Source organism: Trichoderma citrinoviride (assembly GCF_003025115.1).
Source record: "Trichoderma citrinoviride strain TUCIM 6016 unplaced genomic scaffold BBK36scaffold_21, whole genome shotgun sequence".
In the NCBI taxonomy this organism is placed as follows: domain Eukaryota; kingdom Fungi; phylum Ascomycota; class Sordariomycetes; order Hypocreales; family Hypocreaceae; genus Trichoderma; species Trichoderma citrinoviride.
Window position 1 is genome coordinate 148780 of NW_020194729.1, and position 14485 is coordinate 163264.

The 14485-nt window shown below is 48.1% G+C and overlaps 5 protein-coding genes across 5 annotated transcripts; 1 reads left to right on the forward strand and 4 right to left on the reverse strand.

Moving 5' to 3' along the window:
• Positions 1 to 447: 447 nt before the first annotated feature.
• Positions 448 to 1365, forward strand: BBK36DRAFT_1130801 (NAD(P)-binding protein; the record flags this gene model as incomplete). Its single annotated transcript, XM_024891882.1, has 1 exon — positions 448 to 1365. One exon carries the CDS (start codon positions 448 to 450, stop codon positions 1363 to 1365), a length of 918 nt encoding a protein of 305 aa, XP_024745184.1.
• A 3034-nt stretch (positions 1366 to 4399) lies between these two features.
• On the reverse strand, positions 4400 to 5254 carry BBK36DRAFT_1173102 (S-adenosyl-L-methionine-dependent methyltransferase; the record flags this gene model as incomplete). Its single annotated transcript, XM_024895830.1, has 1 exon — positions 4400 to 5254. One exon carries the CDS (start codon positions 5252 to 5254, stop codon positions 4400 to 4402), a length of 855 nt encoding a protein of 284 aa, XP_024745185.1.
• A 357-nt stretch (positions 5255 to 5611) lies between these two features.
• BBK36DRAFT_1190142 (hypothetical protein) lies at positions 5612 to 7746 on the reverse strand (the record flags this gene model as incomplete). Its single annotated transcript, XM_024896655.1, has 3 exons — positions 7411 to 7746; positions 6767 to 7111; positions 5612 to 6703 (listed from the first exon to the last, which is right to left on the reverse strand). Exons 1-3 carry the CDS (start codon positions 7732 to 7734, stop codon positions 5612 to 5614), a joined length of 1761 nt encoding a protein of 586 aa, XP_024745186.1. The 5' UTR covers positions 7735 to 7746.
• A 373-nt stretch (positions 7747 to 8119) lies between these two features.
• Positions 8120 to 9494, reverse strand: BBK36DRAFT_1130661 (hypothetical protein; the record flags this gene model as incomplete). The annotated part of the gene is made up of 4 exons (XM_024891863.1): positions 8120 to 8587; positions 8647 to 8833; positions 8910 to 9119; positions 9280 to 9494. The coding sequence occupies 4 exons, from the start codon at positions 9492 to 9494 to the stop codon at positions 8120 to 8122; spliced, it is 1080 nt and encodes a 359-aa protein (XP_024745187.1).
• Positions 9495 to 11728: 2234 nt separating this feature from the next.
• Positions 11729 to 14008, reverse strand: BBK36DRAFT_1173105 (hypothetical protein; the record flags this gene model as incomplete). Its single annotated transcript, XM_024895831.1, has 3 exons — positions 11729 to 12397; positions 12572 to 13876; positions 13940 to 14008. 3 exons carry the CDS (start codon positions 14006 to 14008, stop codon positions 11729 to 11731), a joined length of 2043 nt encoding a protein of 680 aa, XP_024745188.1.
• Positions 14009 to 14485: the final 477 nt, after the last annotated feature.

Sequence of the window (14485 nt, forward strand, 5' to 3'; positions counted from 1 at the left end):
TATTGGAACTGTAGTAGTCCGTGCCACCAGCTAGGCCCACGCCCCAAGTACGATTCTCCATACACCCACACTGAAATATAGTGTAGAGCTCTAGCAGTTATTACTATTAAGATGATATTATAACAGAGGGCGCAAGACATCACAACTATATAAGGTAAGGAATCAAGTTAGCTTTATTGCTCTGTAGGCTGGCTGCTGCGGCTTCTACTAGCTTCTTCTGACTCGCTGTCGACAAAGAATTCTACGGGTTATATCCCTAACCGAGGGTGTATTTGTTATTACTGATTGTTGCATAGGATGGCCTGAGCCCCCTCAAGGTTTCTGTATACTCTGATGCTTACACCGCTTCAGTACCTAAAGCTCCCCGCGCGAGTGATATCACGATCTGGAGGGCGTTCCCAGCCTCTTCTCCTGACATTCCGCACTGTCTGTCATATATGTACAGCGATGCAAAACCCAACTCACGATACACTTGACCGGCAGATTCCCCCTTGTCCCACCTCCCGTCTCAGAGGCCAGGTTGCCCTTGTCACTGGTGCCGGGCGTGGCATCGGTCGTGCAATCGCCCTCGCTTTTGGATTCGAGGGCGCCTCCGTAGCATGCATCGCACGGACCGAAGCCGAGATCCAATCGGCCGTCGACGAGATCAACTTGAATCAAACATCCAGTCGTGCAGCAATAGCTCTGGTCTACGACCTTACCAACATCCCCGGCATACCCGCTCTCCTCTCCTCCATCGAAGCGCAGCTCGGCCCCATCACCATCCTGGTCAACAATGCCGGCATCGCCTTAATCAACGCCCTCAGCCAACACAATCCAGACCTGCGCGCATGGGAAAAAGTCATTACTACAAACCTGACAAGCCCAGCAGCAATCATGTCCTGCGTCTTGCCTTCGATGCTCTGCCGAAGCAGCGGCACCATCATCAGCATCGGCAGCCGCAACGTCACGCATGACATCCCGTACACGAGCGCATATTCGGTGGCGAAGACGGGACTGCTGAAAATGCATCAGAGCGTCGAAGCGGAAGTGGGTGGACGGGGGGTGTGCAACTATTATCTCCAGCCAGGGAATGTGGACACGGGCATCTTGGAGAGGCAAGGTGCAGTAGATAGGATGAGTTTGAGGGGGCATGAAGGGGTGAGCAGGGTGGTGCAGAGGGTGAAGGAAGCGAGCAAGATATCGGCGGAGACGGTTGCGGAGGCTTGTGTGATGCTTGTCACAGATGAGGCATCACGGTTGTTGAGTGGGAAGTATGTGGACTTGGAGCATGACATTGTTGGGATGCTGGAGGATTTGAGAAGAGGTAAGGATTCGGAATGTGTGAGGAGAGATCTGTATCGGTTGAAGGTTGAGTCGCTTTAATAAACTTAGCATGCATGGGGACAGGACCGTACCTGGATCTACCTGACCTGACCTGGCCTGCAGGGAAGGCATCGGTTAGGGAAAACCACATGCGATATAGAAAGCGTCACGCTAGGGAAACTAGACCTAAGATTCCTAGAAGTAGGTATTTTGTGGTAGAAAGCACACGGGCCTTAGGCTGGGCGACAGGTAAGGGCGCGATAAGGCTGACTAATTAAGACCGGCCGGCTGTAGTGTGTATAAGAAGGAAGATATTCCTAATCCTAGATAGAAAAAAAAGCAAGTTGGTCTTTAAGAAATAAGCCCTAGATTGCCGGACCAAGCTGGAACAATTTGGTCTCTGCAAGATCGAATGGTATCTTGACTTGTTCGCGCGTAGCGGTCCTGACAGTTTAGAGGCAAATGGATTTCCTATAAGACAGTTCAGTTGTAGAGAGGTGGTGTTTAAAGGTATACTCGGCGGGTTGACTAGTAAGCGGCCCTGACTAGGCCCCCGCCTCTCCTACTGGAGAGGCGGGGACCTAACCCGTATCTGTCGTTAAATCGTATCCTTATTTTTTAACTTTAATCTAGTGCATCTTAATAAATATTACCTATCTAAGTATAGTAAGCTTATAAATATAATTTTACTATACTTATTTAAGTAATTCTAAAGTTAAAGCTATTTTTAATAAGTAGTTATTTTTAAATTAATTCTTAAAATAAATAAGTATAAAAATTCCCTTTTATATACCTTATATAATTTTTAAGAAATTATAATATAAAAACTTAATATTTAAAATTACTAAGTATAAGCTAAGTAAAGCCTTAAGTAATTAATATTTTTATAAAGTTAATTTTATAAAGAATTTTTATATATTTTTTATTTTAGAATAGCTATTTTACTTTTATTAATATTATTAATTTTTATATATTTATATAATAAATAAAACTTTATAAGCCTTTTATAAAAATTAAAATAAAAAATATAAATAAATAAAAAAATAAATCTAGTTTATAAAAATATATAATATTTATAATATATATATAAATATATAAGAATAATATTAAGCTTTAAAAGCTTTATATTTTATAAATTATTTATATTAATAATTATATAATTATATTTTATAAACTTATTTTTTATATAATATATAACATATAAGCTATTTATATTTAAATTTATAATTAATAATATTAAGTACTTATATAATTATAAATTTTTAAAATTAAAATCCTTACTTTTATATAGTAATCTCTATTAAGGAAATTATAATTTATAGTAAAGAATTTAGTAAAAAATATAAATCTATTTATTTAAAATATTATTTAAAAATTAACTAATAAGGCTAGAATAATAATTTAAATTTTAAAAAATAATATATTATTAAGTTTATTTTATATATATTTATTTAACCTAAAGCATCTAGCCTAATTAAGTAATAATATATATAATCTTAGATATAAGGATATGATTTAATAATAGATATAGGTTAGGTTCCTGCCTCTCTAGTAAGAGAGGCGGGGGCCTTGTAGCCGGGCTATTAGTTAACCCGCTGAGTATATTCTAACTGTTAAAAAACTAGTAGTAGCTATAGTAGTAGTAGAAGCTAGTAATAGTAGTTATAAAAGCTAGTAATAATAAGTAGCTTTACTTATTATATAAATAACTTAGTAAGTATTAAGCTTATAAATATATATATATATTATTAAAATTTTTAAATTTTATAAAAATTATATATATAAAAGTAAATAAAAATATACTAAAATTTACTTAATTATAAACTTTATTAAAGAGTATTGCTATTCGGGCTGTATAAAATTGCTATTCGGGCTATACTAACCTTTTTAAGCCTAGTGGGGGTTTATGTGTTACTTCTCCCTAAAACTACCTTAAAGTTTAAAAATCTATAAAAAATTCTAGAAAGATAGTAGAAGAAAAATACGACTATATTTAGATTATTTATAAACTTAATTTATATATTTTTTATTTAAATACTTATTTTCTTTTTAATTAGAAGCTTAAAAATCTAATTTAAACTAAAGCTTAATTTTCTAGCTAAGTAATGCTTATATAAGTATGCATATAGTAGAATAGGATTATTTAAGTTATAAGCTATATAAAGATATAAAAAGTTACCTAGTTTTATAAAATCTTTAGCTTTAAAATGTAGCTTAAAGTTTAGTAAAGTTTTTTAATGCTTTTTACAGCTTAATAAAATACTATAAAATAAAATAAAAATATTCTCTAGTACTTTAAGCATTAAATAGCCTATAAAGATTTTTTAAACATTTTATATATTTTTTTCTAATAGTAAAACTATAAAGTAAAAAAGTAGTGTTATAAGTGAAATTTTTCAAGTACTTATATTACAGCCTAAATAGCAATTTTATACAGCCCGAATAGTAATACTCTTATTAAGTTATATATTTTTAAAAAGTATATATAATTATAAATTAAAAAATTTACTAAGTATTTACTAGTAAACTTATTAAGAAAATATTATAATAGTCTTTATATAATAATACTTAAGAGCTGTTAAATAGTATTATAATAACTAAGGTTTACTATACTAATAGTAGTAGAGTAGACAGAACTCCATCTACTCCGTGGGAAACGGCAGCCGGGCCCCACTAGACAACGGAGGCCGAGACGGTAAGACTTCAAGTATATTCAATAACTAGAGCAGGTTCCCCGTCACGCTCTCCCAGAGTCAAGCCAATGAGAGGCAGTCAGGTGGGTGACCACTGGCGAACACCGGCTGTTGTATGTTTTTTTTTTACCCTGTTTTCTTTTTATCGTGATGACTTGGTTGTTCCTGAAGATAGGTATTGTAAGCTTTTGCTTTTTGGTCTAGAAAAGCAAAGAGGTCATGTGCTGGTTTATGACCTGCTGAGTGCGGGGTCCTTCACTTCAACTGCAATGGAATAAACGAATCAGTCTTATACTCAGTGTAATCAGATGAACAGTTCTGTTGTGATATATTAACTTTCTCCTGATGGGAATATTCGAAGGCCTTTCAGCACCTGTTGTACTTTTTCGATGGCTCATGGGCTACTTCCATGCGAGCATCTCGGACTGGAGAATCACCAGCCAGGCGTCCTCCGTCTCGGCCCACTTCCTGATAGCGTCTAGAGTTTGCTGAATCTCCTCCTCCGAAATGCCAGCATCCACCCAAGTCTGGTAAAAAGGATCTCCCTTTTGCAGCTGGCCATCGGCGCGCCATGCCAGCCGTTGACGAGCCTCCGGCTCCGAGAACACCGAGGCCGAAGCCCCAACGCGGACCTTTCCCCCATCAGCGTCGAACCCGGCACGACGAAGCAGCGCTGGCATCATCGTTGCGGTAGGATCCGTCTCGGGTGCCCCTCGGCGAGACGCCCGGAGCTGGTTCTCACCCCACAGTCGATCAAGGTCCAGGCTCTGCGGATAAAAGTGGTGACCCATGCCGTCGCGGGTGGCGAGGATCCCGCCCGGCTTCAGGACCCGCCGCATCTCGGCCAGGGCCCGGAGTGGCATGTCCGGCGGCGGGAGATGGCCAATGACCTGAGAGCTGAAGACGACGTCAAACGTGTTGTCGGGATAGGGAAGCCCGTCCACGACGTTACCCTCCTCGAAGGAGACGGATCCTGGTCCTTGACTGGGGACGCCGGATTCGTCTGCCAGCGTCTTTGCCTTTTGCAGCACGTCTGGCGAAATGTCGACACCAATCGTCGTGCCTTGAGGGGCATACTTGGCCAGGCTTGTCGTTATGGTCCCCGGCCCGCAGCCTACATCGAGAATGTGGTCCGTCAACTTGATGTAGGGCAGCAGAAAGGCGGCATCTGTCTCCGCCTTGCGTCGAAGATGTGTTGCGATGGTGTAGTCGGAGTGGCCTCGCGCATAGTAGCTGGGCAGGTTGGTTTGCGCCATGTTTGCAGTTTCTTTGTGTTGAACCAGAATACCTCATGCTCTCGAAGGCATCTTGTGCCGTACTTATATATGAGACACCCATCTAGAGACTCGGGCGAGACGGGCGTGTTTGTCTCGATCCGGCGGCAGAGCTCCGGACATCAGTAGGCAGCTTCCCCTATCACAACTCCGGAACCCCGCGAGAGCTGCGGCCTCTGGTCCCACCTCGGGCCCGTACTTCCTAATCTGGACCAGCCAGCCCGAAAGCCCGCGGCGGCCCGGTGCAGCCGCTTGGAGGGATTGTTTGTAAAGAAACAGGTGAAGAGGAGGTGGTCGCGGCGAGTTCTGCGACTATGACGATATTCGACGTCTATCGTCTTATGGCTGGAACAAGTCATTCCAGTATGTCCAGTCCAGAGGCGCGTCTTGAATAAAGTCAGCCATGCGCCCAGTCTGAAGTTCTTCCACATCCGCCGCTGAACCTTCCATAGTCTCTGCCCCCTTCTTCGATGCCTGTAACGTCGTAATGAACCTGGGCACAGGCCCTACTCTACTGAGCGCCTTCCAGCGCGCTTCCCAAGCTTGTAGAACCAGATCGGCCAGTGCAGCGAAGAACTCTGCATTACATGGCGGCATCAAGGATTGGTGTCCGTATACCTCCTCGACAAGAGTCCAGGCAGTCTCAACTAGGGCGCCGCTCGTCCTCTGCCGAAGCTCACTAACCATGTACACCAGGGCATCCGCTTGCGTCCGACATACCATGTGGTCCACTAGATTGGTCGAGAAGTTTGTGTTGTGCACTCCACAGTTCAACTCCATCAGCTTGACACTGCTCTCGAAGACGAGATCTTGATCGGCTTGGGACATGCATCGACCTCCTTTAGGCTGGTGGCGGGGGTGGAACATCAAGAACCGTTGATTATGGACGGTAAGGCCTGCCAGAGCTGCCGAGAGCTGATGCAAAGGTATGCTCGGGTCGAGGTGGGCAAGATACTTCTCTTGGAGCATACGGTCCACTTCAGCGACCACCTGTTTCTTCTTTGCCATGCTCTCGGCGCTCGTCGATGTGATCAATTGCGCTGCTTTTTCTCTAGGATCGATGCCATCGGTAAAGCTGGACGATTTCCGCACAAAGTTCCACAGGTCGTATTTCATGAGGCAATAAACCATCTCCGTGGCCGCTGTGTGTTGGACCGCGGGTGGCTTCTCCATGAGCGGATGCAAATCCGCATCGTTGATATTCATGGGAAGACGCACATCACCTAGATCGTCAATCGTCGATAGCAGGCCCATGCCCCGACGGACGCGCGAGTTGAGGCCGCGGATGTACCACCACAAGCGGACCTGCATCTCCTGGTCGAAGAAGGGTATACGAGGGTCTTCAGCGGCACGGTGTAGACCCAGTTTGTGAGCGATACGCATAGCCACCGCGACTGCCGTGGTGGTAAAGTCGGACTGAAGATCAATCATCTTTGAGTGCACGGCGGTTAGTTGCATCTTCGTCTGCTGCTATTCGACGTAGATCTAACCTACCATGACAAGAGTCAAAGCTTGCAAGACCGCTATGTCCCGGGTTGAGAACAGATTGGTGTCGGATAGGGCTCGCAGCGCTCCCGTGCGATACCGGTTCACAAGCACCGACTTCGTTTCCCCAAACAAGTCAATGCAGATGGCTGGTTTCATTGAGATAATGGCCAGCGCGTACACGGCGAACATGGTAGCCTCGAGTGGTTTTGCTACCGATTCCACTGTCCAAGCTTCCTCAAGAATCTTCTGCTGAAGAGTAGGTGCGTGGATGACTTTAGCCAATGGGTTGACGTTGTCTGCAAAAGCCTGCCAGAGCTTGAAAACGTGCTTGGGATTGGGGTGTGACTCGAGCTGCTCTGGAGAAGTGGAGAGGATAGGAAGAGAGTAGCAGAGGCGTAGTAACAGCCGCCTCTGTGTGTGTCAATGTCTCGTCTTCTTTTCTCTCGTAATGGTGTCCGAATTGCGAGATTGGCGGGATTTTCAACTTTCAGCTTTCTTAGCAAAGGCGCAAAGACGAGCAAGGAAGAACGCACAACGTCAGATAGGCCAGCCCAAAGCCATGCTGCGCCATCCTGCTCGCCAGACGCAAACGGCATGTTTTGGCCCAGATTCTCTCCATCCTGTGCTGCTGCATGGGGCTGAGCTGCTACTATGGTGGTATCGATGGAAGCCGTGGGTTCAGGGATTGCCTGCGTCTGGCGACCTTCGACGAGCTTCTCCTCCCAGTGAGAGCGGACCCACGAGTTGCCCAGAGCTTCAAACGGAATCCCATGGCTGTCGAGAATCGATTCCAACTCCTGGATCTTAGATAGAAAATCGCCTTGCGTCAATCGCCTTCGGTGCCTCTGCGAAGGCACGGGGGCTCGATAGATGCAAGCAGCTCGCGATCTGGAGCAGCTCGAGCACGGCTTCAGCTTGTCGCACTTGACCTTGCGCCTGGCACAGGCTACGCATGAGTAGGAGCGTTCCGACATCGCGAATTCATGATGAAGCGTCAAAGAGGCTGGAGAATCCAAGGCTCGTCATACTTCTGTGGCGCTGAGGCTGCGTGAGATGACGGGTTGTCGCTGAATCTTGGTAGATCGGAGGTTGCTGATGGACACGATGCCGCTTGACTGTGAGCAAGTGATACTGTGTTATATGCTATCCACACTGTCAGTATGCACAGTATCAGGTCTACACAGATGTCTTGTCCAGACGCTCAACTCAAACCACGCCTTCAATGCCTGCTTATACTGTCATGTTGCCGAAGGAATTATTCATGTTCATTTCTGGGTATCTCTAAGCTATGCTTGGAAGGCACATTAACTTCATTATAACCACACCACAATCACTCTTTTCCTGTATCTTCTCCCATCGTCACCTCACAGGATACGACAGAGGCAGCTCATCATCTGAGCCTCGATTCATACCCATTCCTCCACCGTTAGCAATCCTCGAATTGCGGGATGTCCGCGAAGATATGACCGTTTCCACTTGGATACCTCCATCCAAAATGCCGCGAGTACTGGCAGCCTTTGAATCGTCAAACTGGCCCATGTCGTCTTCGATGGACGAAGAATCTTCGGCAGAGGGCTTGCTTCTGTGAATAGACTGCATCCTGTAATGGTGAGGAACCTGACTTCGCTCTTCTTCTTCTTCTTCATTGGCTTGCGTCCGGTGGCCAGACGTAGATGGTAGTTTCATGTCGGAATTCTCTCCCTTCGCCAGCTTGGTAATGAGTTCCGCCATTTCCATCTCAATGTTCAACTTGACCATGTAGGTGACAGGATGAAACTGGATATAGACGACTTGATTTGGCAGGGACATGAGACCGATGAGCATTGCCTGCATGGTCCCATGTTAGTTACGGCTGCTTCAATTTGAACTCTGGAAACCAAACTTACATCCATCAAGATAGATACTATCATGAGCTTGGCGTTGAAGCTGACGAGAGGAGCATACTTGCTCAGTCCGTGCTGCAGGACGAGGCGCTGCTTGACCGTGCGTAGAAAGTAGTAGTTGAGGCCGGCGTCGACAAATAAGATGAGAATCTTGGAAATGCGATCCCAGATCTCGTTGATACGAACATAGCTGCCATTGAGAGAATTCGGTCAGTCGTCAAAGTCACTGACCTGTATTGATGCTTCAAGGAGAACTTGGTACTTACAGTTCGCTGGCTGGGGGTGCGGTATGGGCCGGGATCCAGATGCAGAAGACTGCAATGTTGATGCAGGTAATAATGGCTGCAGTTCCCCATTTCAACCTCCATACTGTATTTTCATTCTCGGCAATGATCGCAATTCGGTTGACGATAATTTGCATGAGAAGCTGGATTTCGAATACCCATAAGAACAAGAAGAAGAATAGAACGGGTAGCCTATGATGTCGTGTTAGCAGCTTGCAGCTTCCCAACCAAACACATTGCAACGATATCGAACGAGAGCATTGACAGTGAAAGGTGACAGGCCCGACTGTAAGAGTATCTTTCTTCCTTTTTTCTCCATCATATCTCGTTAAAAAGCTCGCTCAATACTTACGAGGGTCCTATTATGCCGTCGAGAAACACCCATCCGATAATGCCGATGCTCAGGTTGGCCGCGATTTCTCCCCAAATCATGTAGATGTACAGGCTCTTCCATGGTCTTCGGTTTCTCACGGTATGTTGGATCGCTTTCCAGACTGTCAAGAACCCAAACCCGAGGGTAAACCCAGCAGCCACAGAGGCCAGTTGAATATCCGACGTCGAAGCCATCTCTGCTGTTGTATCAAGACAAGAAAATCTTATAGCCAAAGAAAGAGGCGGAATAAGAGTCAGAATACAATATCTGAAAAGTTGAGACCATCAAGGTCAACGACTTTGGGGGGAAACAACCAGCCGCATTCACCGAGTGGCGGCCACTGACTATTAATGTGGGCTTTCCAGGGAAACAAGAAACAACCCCTTGGCCATTGCCATATCCATTACGCGAGATCGAGTAGTGTGGGGGTTTCGTATCACTCTTGCTGCGGAACCATTTACGCGAGATGCCACAGGATCATCCTGTCGACGATCGTGAAGATGTCTGGCCGAGTGCATAGAGTAGTGAGTGCTGCTGTAGGAGAGCCCCTGGCACCCTTACTGACACATGACAACCGACAGAAGCTCGCCCCTCTGAGGCCTTGAACCTCCTCACTTGGCAATTGGAACTGAGTCAATTGGTCAACGCTAGACGTTAACTCCACAAGTGTCTATCTGGCACTACAAGTCCATACCTTGCCCCTAAGGGAATACTTGCCCGGAGACTAAGGTCTTGGTGCTGTTGGGATTCCTTTCAGCTCTGAATTGCCGAGTCCTCTATTCCCAGACTGGTGGGAGAAGATGCCACATGGATACAGGGATCGAGCTCAGCTGGATGGCACTAGGAGGCTTAGCTAGCTGGAAGAGGGTTGAGATTGTTACAATTTGGTTGCGAGGTGGATACGGCCTCGGTATTGCAAAGCATCTCGATCTCTTCAACGGCTTTGTAATATCATACCAGTAGACGTCTTTATATGACCAAAGACTTTCTCGCCGTTTTGTTGTGTAGAAGTGCATTAGCAGTGAGAGCTACATGTGCTGTCTGGGTGATCCCATCCTGGTGCTGGTTCTGAAGTCGGACACTAAGGGCAATTAGCCTCAATATGCCATGCATGAAATGCAACTTCTCGAGCTCATTGCTGTAGATCAAGAGTCCAGACGCGATATCTTGGCTGTCGAAGAGTCTATGCTAGCCGCGCGGTAGTTGTAACCAACACAAGGAAAGTTACTGCCATGGTCATGATTATTAGTATATCCTGGAGTCGGCCGTACTCTTGATACCAATTCCATCGGGACGTCAAACCAAGTGGGCTCCCGTGGTAGGAAGCCGTATGGACCGGGCCAGACAGCCGGGAGCTGGCGGTATGCCGTATCCAGCTGCACCTCCGAGCTGGCCCCGTCGCCTACCGTTGACTTGGCCCCGACTCATCCTCCGTTTGTCCGTATCTATATACGCTTGCATACGATGCATGATTGAAAACAGTAGGCGTCTCTCCACTCTGTCAAGGGGTCGCTTGCGTCGGTCGAAACATGACACACGCCAGAAGAGATAGTCTTAACACCGCCGCAGCGCCACCCGATGTCAATGGCGAAACTTTTTTTCCACCCCAATGGTCTTTTTTTCCCATAGCCCTAGAGATCTAAGATGCAAAGCTTTGTAGATTTCGAGAGCTTCAGGGAATAGTCTCTTACCTACCCAGGGAGGAGGGGAACATGAGAGCTGCTACTGACATGGTGTATTGCGCGAGTCAGGAGACACAAACTGACACTCTGAAGAAACTTGGTTTTTGGCTCCCGGTAGTCACTAGCAAAGTGACCCCCGCAGACTATTGATTCACTCTTTCAAAGGTTTCTCGGCTGCTACTTGGCTCTGAAAATATTCTTTTGCATCGTCGAGACGCTTTGAGGTGAGCGATAAGGTGAGATCGCACCACCTTGATGGGAATGACTATTCGACTTCAGCGGAAAAAGAGACTGATTGATTGATCGATTGATCATTGGATCTCTTTCATGTTCTTTATCCAATGATGTTCATCTGTCTCGTGTTAGTCTCGGTAGTTGAATAGCGAGTCAAGTCAAGGAGCTGAACCTGGAGTTTCCTGTTCCAGAACGAAACTGAGCCGACGCATCATCTGGGCGAGAATATGTTATTCAAAATTTGTTAGATCGTATATTCATCGTGATACTATGAATGAATTCTATACAGATATATAGACCAAATAACTTCTGACGAAGTCAACCGTTTACACCGAAGAGGGCAAATACCAGTAACCAAATAGAAAGCGCCATCGCTAGACAGACCCAGACGTCCATATGCTACCGAAGCCAGACATAAACCAGCGTCCCATTGACCATCGTGTGCCCAGAGCCAGACTTTTCCCAGTGTCCCATTGACCATCGCGTACCCAGAGCCAGACTTGACCAGTCCCCTAGTGAAAGTGTATCCCCCTATGGACTCGCTGCAGATGATTGTAGCATTCTGCACTCGTGTCGAAGAATGAGAGACACACCCAGCAGACGTGGGCTCCACAGCTACATGCCATGTGGTCGCACCCGTCGGACTTTTCCATCAGCCGCGAGCATCTCGGACAGTCTTTGATGCCAAGCCGCTCCTTTGTCTTCTTGTCGAGGACGCTGTTGGCATCGCGTTCAAGACCGGGACAAGGCCCTTCCGGGTGCGGACGCTGGCAGCAGATCGTGCAGACAGGTCTCAGACACTTGCTGCATGTGAAGATGCCGGGATGGTCAGAGTCAGGGGGCGTAATCCGATACACCTGGTCACAGTCGGGGGTGGCACAGTACGCAAGCTCGGCTGGACGACGACCGACAAAGGACTCGAACGACTTCTTGAGGACTTTCTCGAAGACTTCCGACGGGAGAGACTCCTGGAGCTCTGTAAGGGAGAAGGCCTTTCCACAGAGACCCCCACGGGGATTACCCGTCGGGCAGCGAATCTGGAATTCCCTCGATGCCCTCATCTCAGCCTCACAGCAGCGGACAAAGCAAGAGCCACAGTAGATGTGACCACAGGACATGCGAACGGGCTCTTCAGGCTCGCAGAAGCACGCCGGACAGTCCATGCCAGAGCTGGGATCTTTCTGACGGGACGCAGTCATCTTGCGGCCGATGATGGCCATGGCCCTGTTGTAGTCCGCTTTGGGTCCCATGATGAAGAGCTGCGGACCCTCTGCTGAGACTCTCAACACTGCGTCCTGCATCAGCTGCGAGTTGAGATATTTGAACCCGCCCGTTGATGCCCACTTGTAATCGACGCCCTTGAGGTCGATGGTGTGGCTTTCAGGGATCCTCTCCTGGAGTACCGTCGTGATGGTCTCTACCGTCTTCTGGTCCAGTTCGTCGTCTCCGTAGACGCGGAACAGCGACTTGCGCAAGTCGGGCACAATGAGCACATTGCAAGCCCATTCGAGACTTACGACGACGCTGGGAGACTCGCCTTGAGCAAGAAGCTTGCAAGACTGGAGGTCCTTTGCCTGCATTCTCACAATGTCTCCGCTCATGGCTTTCTCGACGAACTGTCTCGCTCGAGCCACAGACGCGTGGTCCTCGCCTTCCAGCCTCAGACATCGGAAATCCCCTTCCGGACGACCTTCGTGGAAGTAGGTCTGCTCGCGCTCCCAGGCTGGCTTCTGCGCAACGATCCTCTTCTGTATCCAGGCGTAGACTTCGTTCGGGACCTTGAACCTGACCGATGCTACAATGGAAACAGAAAGCGTCGTTGCCTTGCCAAACGGTAGCAGCTTCTCATGCAAGGCGGCGGCGGCGGTTATTGCCATTGACTCTTCTTGGAAGAGGCCGTACGCATGGAATCGCTGGCTATCGTTGCTCGGAGGGAGCAGCACCCAGCGCGTGACGGGACCAACCCGATGCAGCATGGACTTGACGACGGAGGCGCTGTATTCCAACTCGCAAGCGTAGTTGGCAGACCTGACCTGGACCTGGAGAGGACGATCAGACACTGGAATGTCCGCCACGACGTCTGGCACTTCCGTGGCCTTGCTGAGTCCGAGGATCCGCACTATCCAGCTGTCTTCGGACTTCTCAACGCTTGCCTGTACTCTGCATCCGAGCACCATGTACGTTCCGTCCATGGCCCTCTTCTGCAGCTTTTCAGCAGCGTCCTCGGTCCTGAAGAGCAGGCTGGCACTGCGTGTCGGCCGGTCCCAGGAGCAGTGTACCACACGGCAGTCGACCTGGGGTGTCTGGCTTTCCGGCAAAGAAGGGGGGATGGGGAACGCCTGGAGGTCCCGGTAAGTGATGTATGTGGCCAGCTTGCTGCTGGCCGTCTTGGCGAACACGGGATCCTCGGCTTTCACGATGGCATTGTACCGGTTGCCCGCCGTATGCTCGAAGAGGCCTATGTCAAGCCCCGACGTAGGCATGCCTACGTTCTCCAGCAGCTCCTTGACAAAGTCGACGGTGCTGCGCCGTGGAAGGTTTCGGATTTCGACGGCAGAGAAATCGGAGGCAAAGGAGACTTTAGCAACCAATGCTCCGTCGTCGAACTTGACCCAGGCCCCTCCGAGTTCATAGAGGCCACTGACGTTGAAGAGATCGTCCTATATCACAATTATATGTTAGCTAGAGTCTCTCAACAAAAAGATCACAGTGATGGAACATACAGTAGTAGCCTCCTGGATGTCTCCTGGCGTTGCATTCTTCTTATGGGAAAGGCTACAGTCCTTTCCCATGTCACAGCACCCGAGTGCCCAAGCCCAGCATGGTCCTCCCGTTGACTCTTTGGGACGTGGAAGCGGATATGCTGGTGGTTGTGGGAAGAGCTGTCCTTCCACGTCCCGGGGAATCAGCCGTCGTCGAGGTTCGACCACTCCCGGCGCCCGCGCACCTACGTCGCGGTAACGCTGGGGGTTGGTCCGACGTTGCTCGTCCTGGGGCTGAGACCAGAGCGATGGAAGGCGTGGATTGTTGCGCGCCGGACGCACTGGCAACGGGGGCTCCACGACGACTGCCTCGTTCTCGCTGCCGTGTATCAGCGGGCAAAGACGTCCTCTGGGACAGACTTCTCGGGCGTGGTACCGGCATACCCTGCCGGCTTGGGGCTGGATTGGTTGAGGGCGTGCAGCTACGCCCTGGTGACCAGGCTCTTGGTGTCCTGGAGGTTGTCTGCTTGGAGCACGGCGGTGCTCCTCTACGCCTCGCGGCTGGCC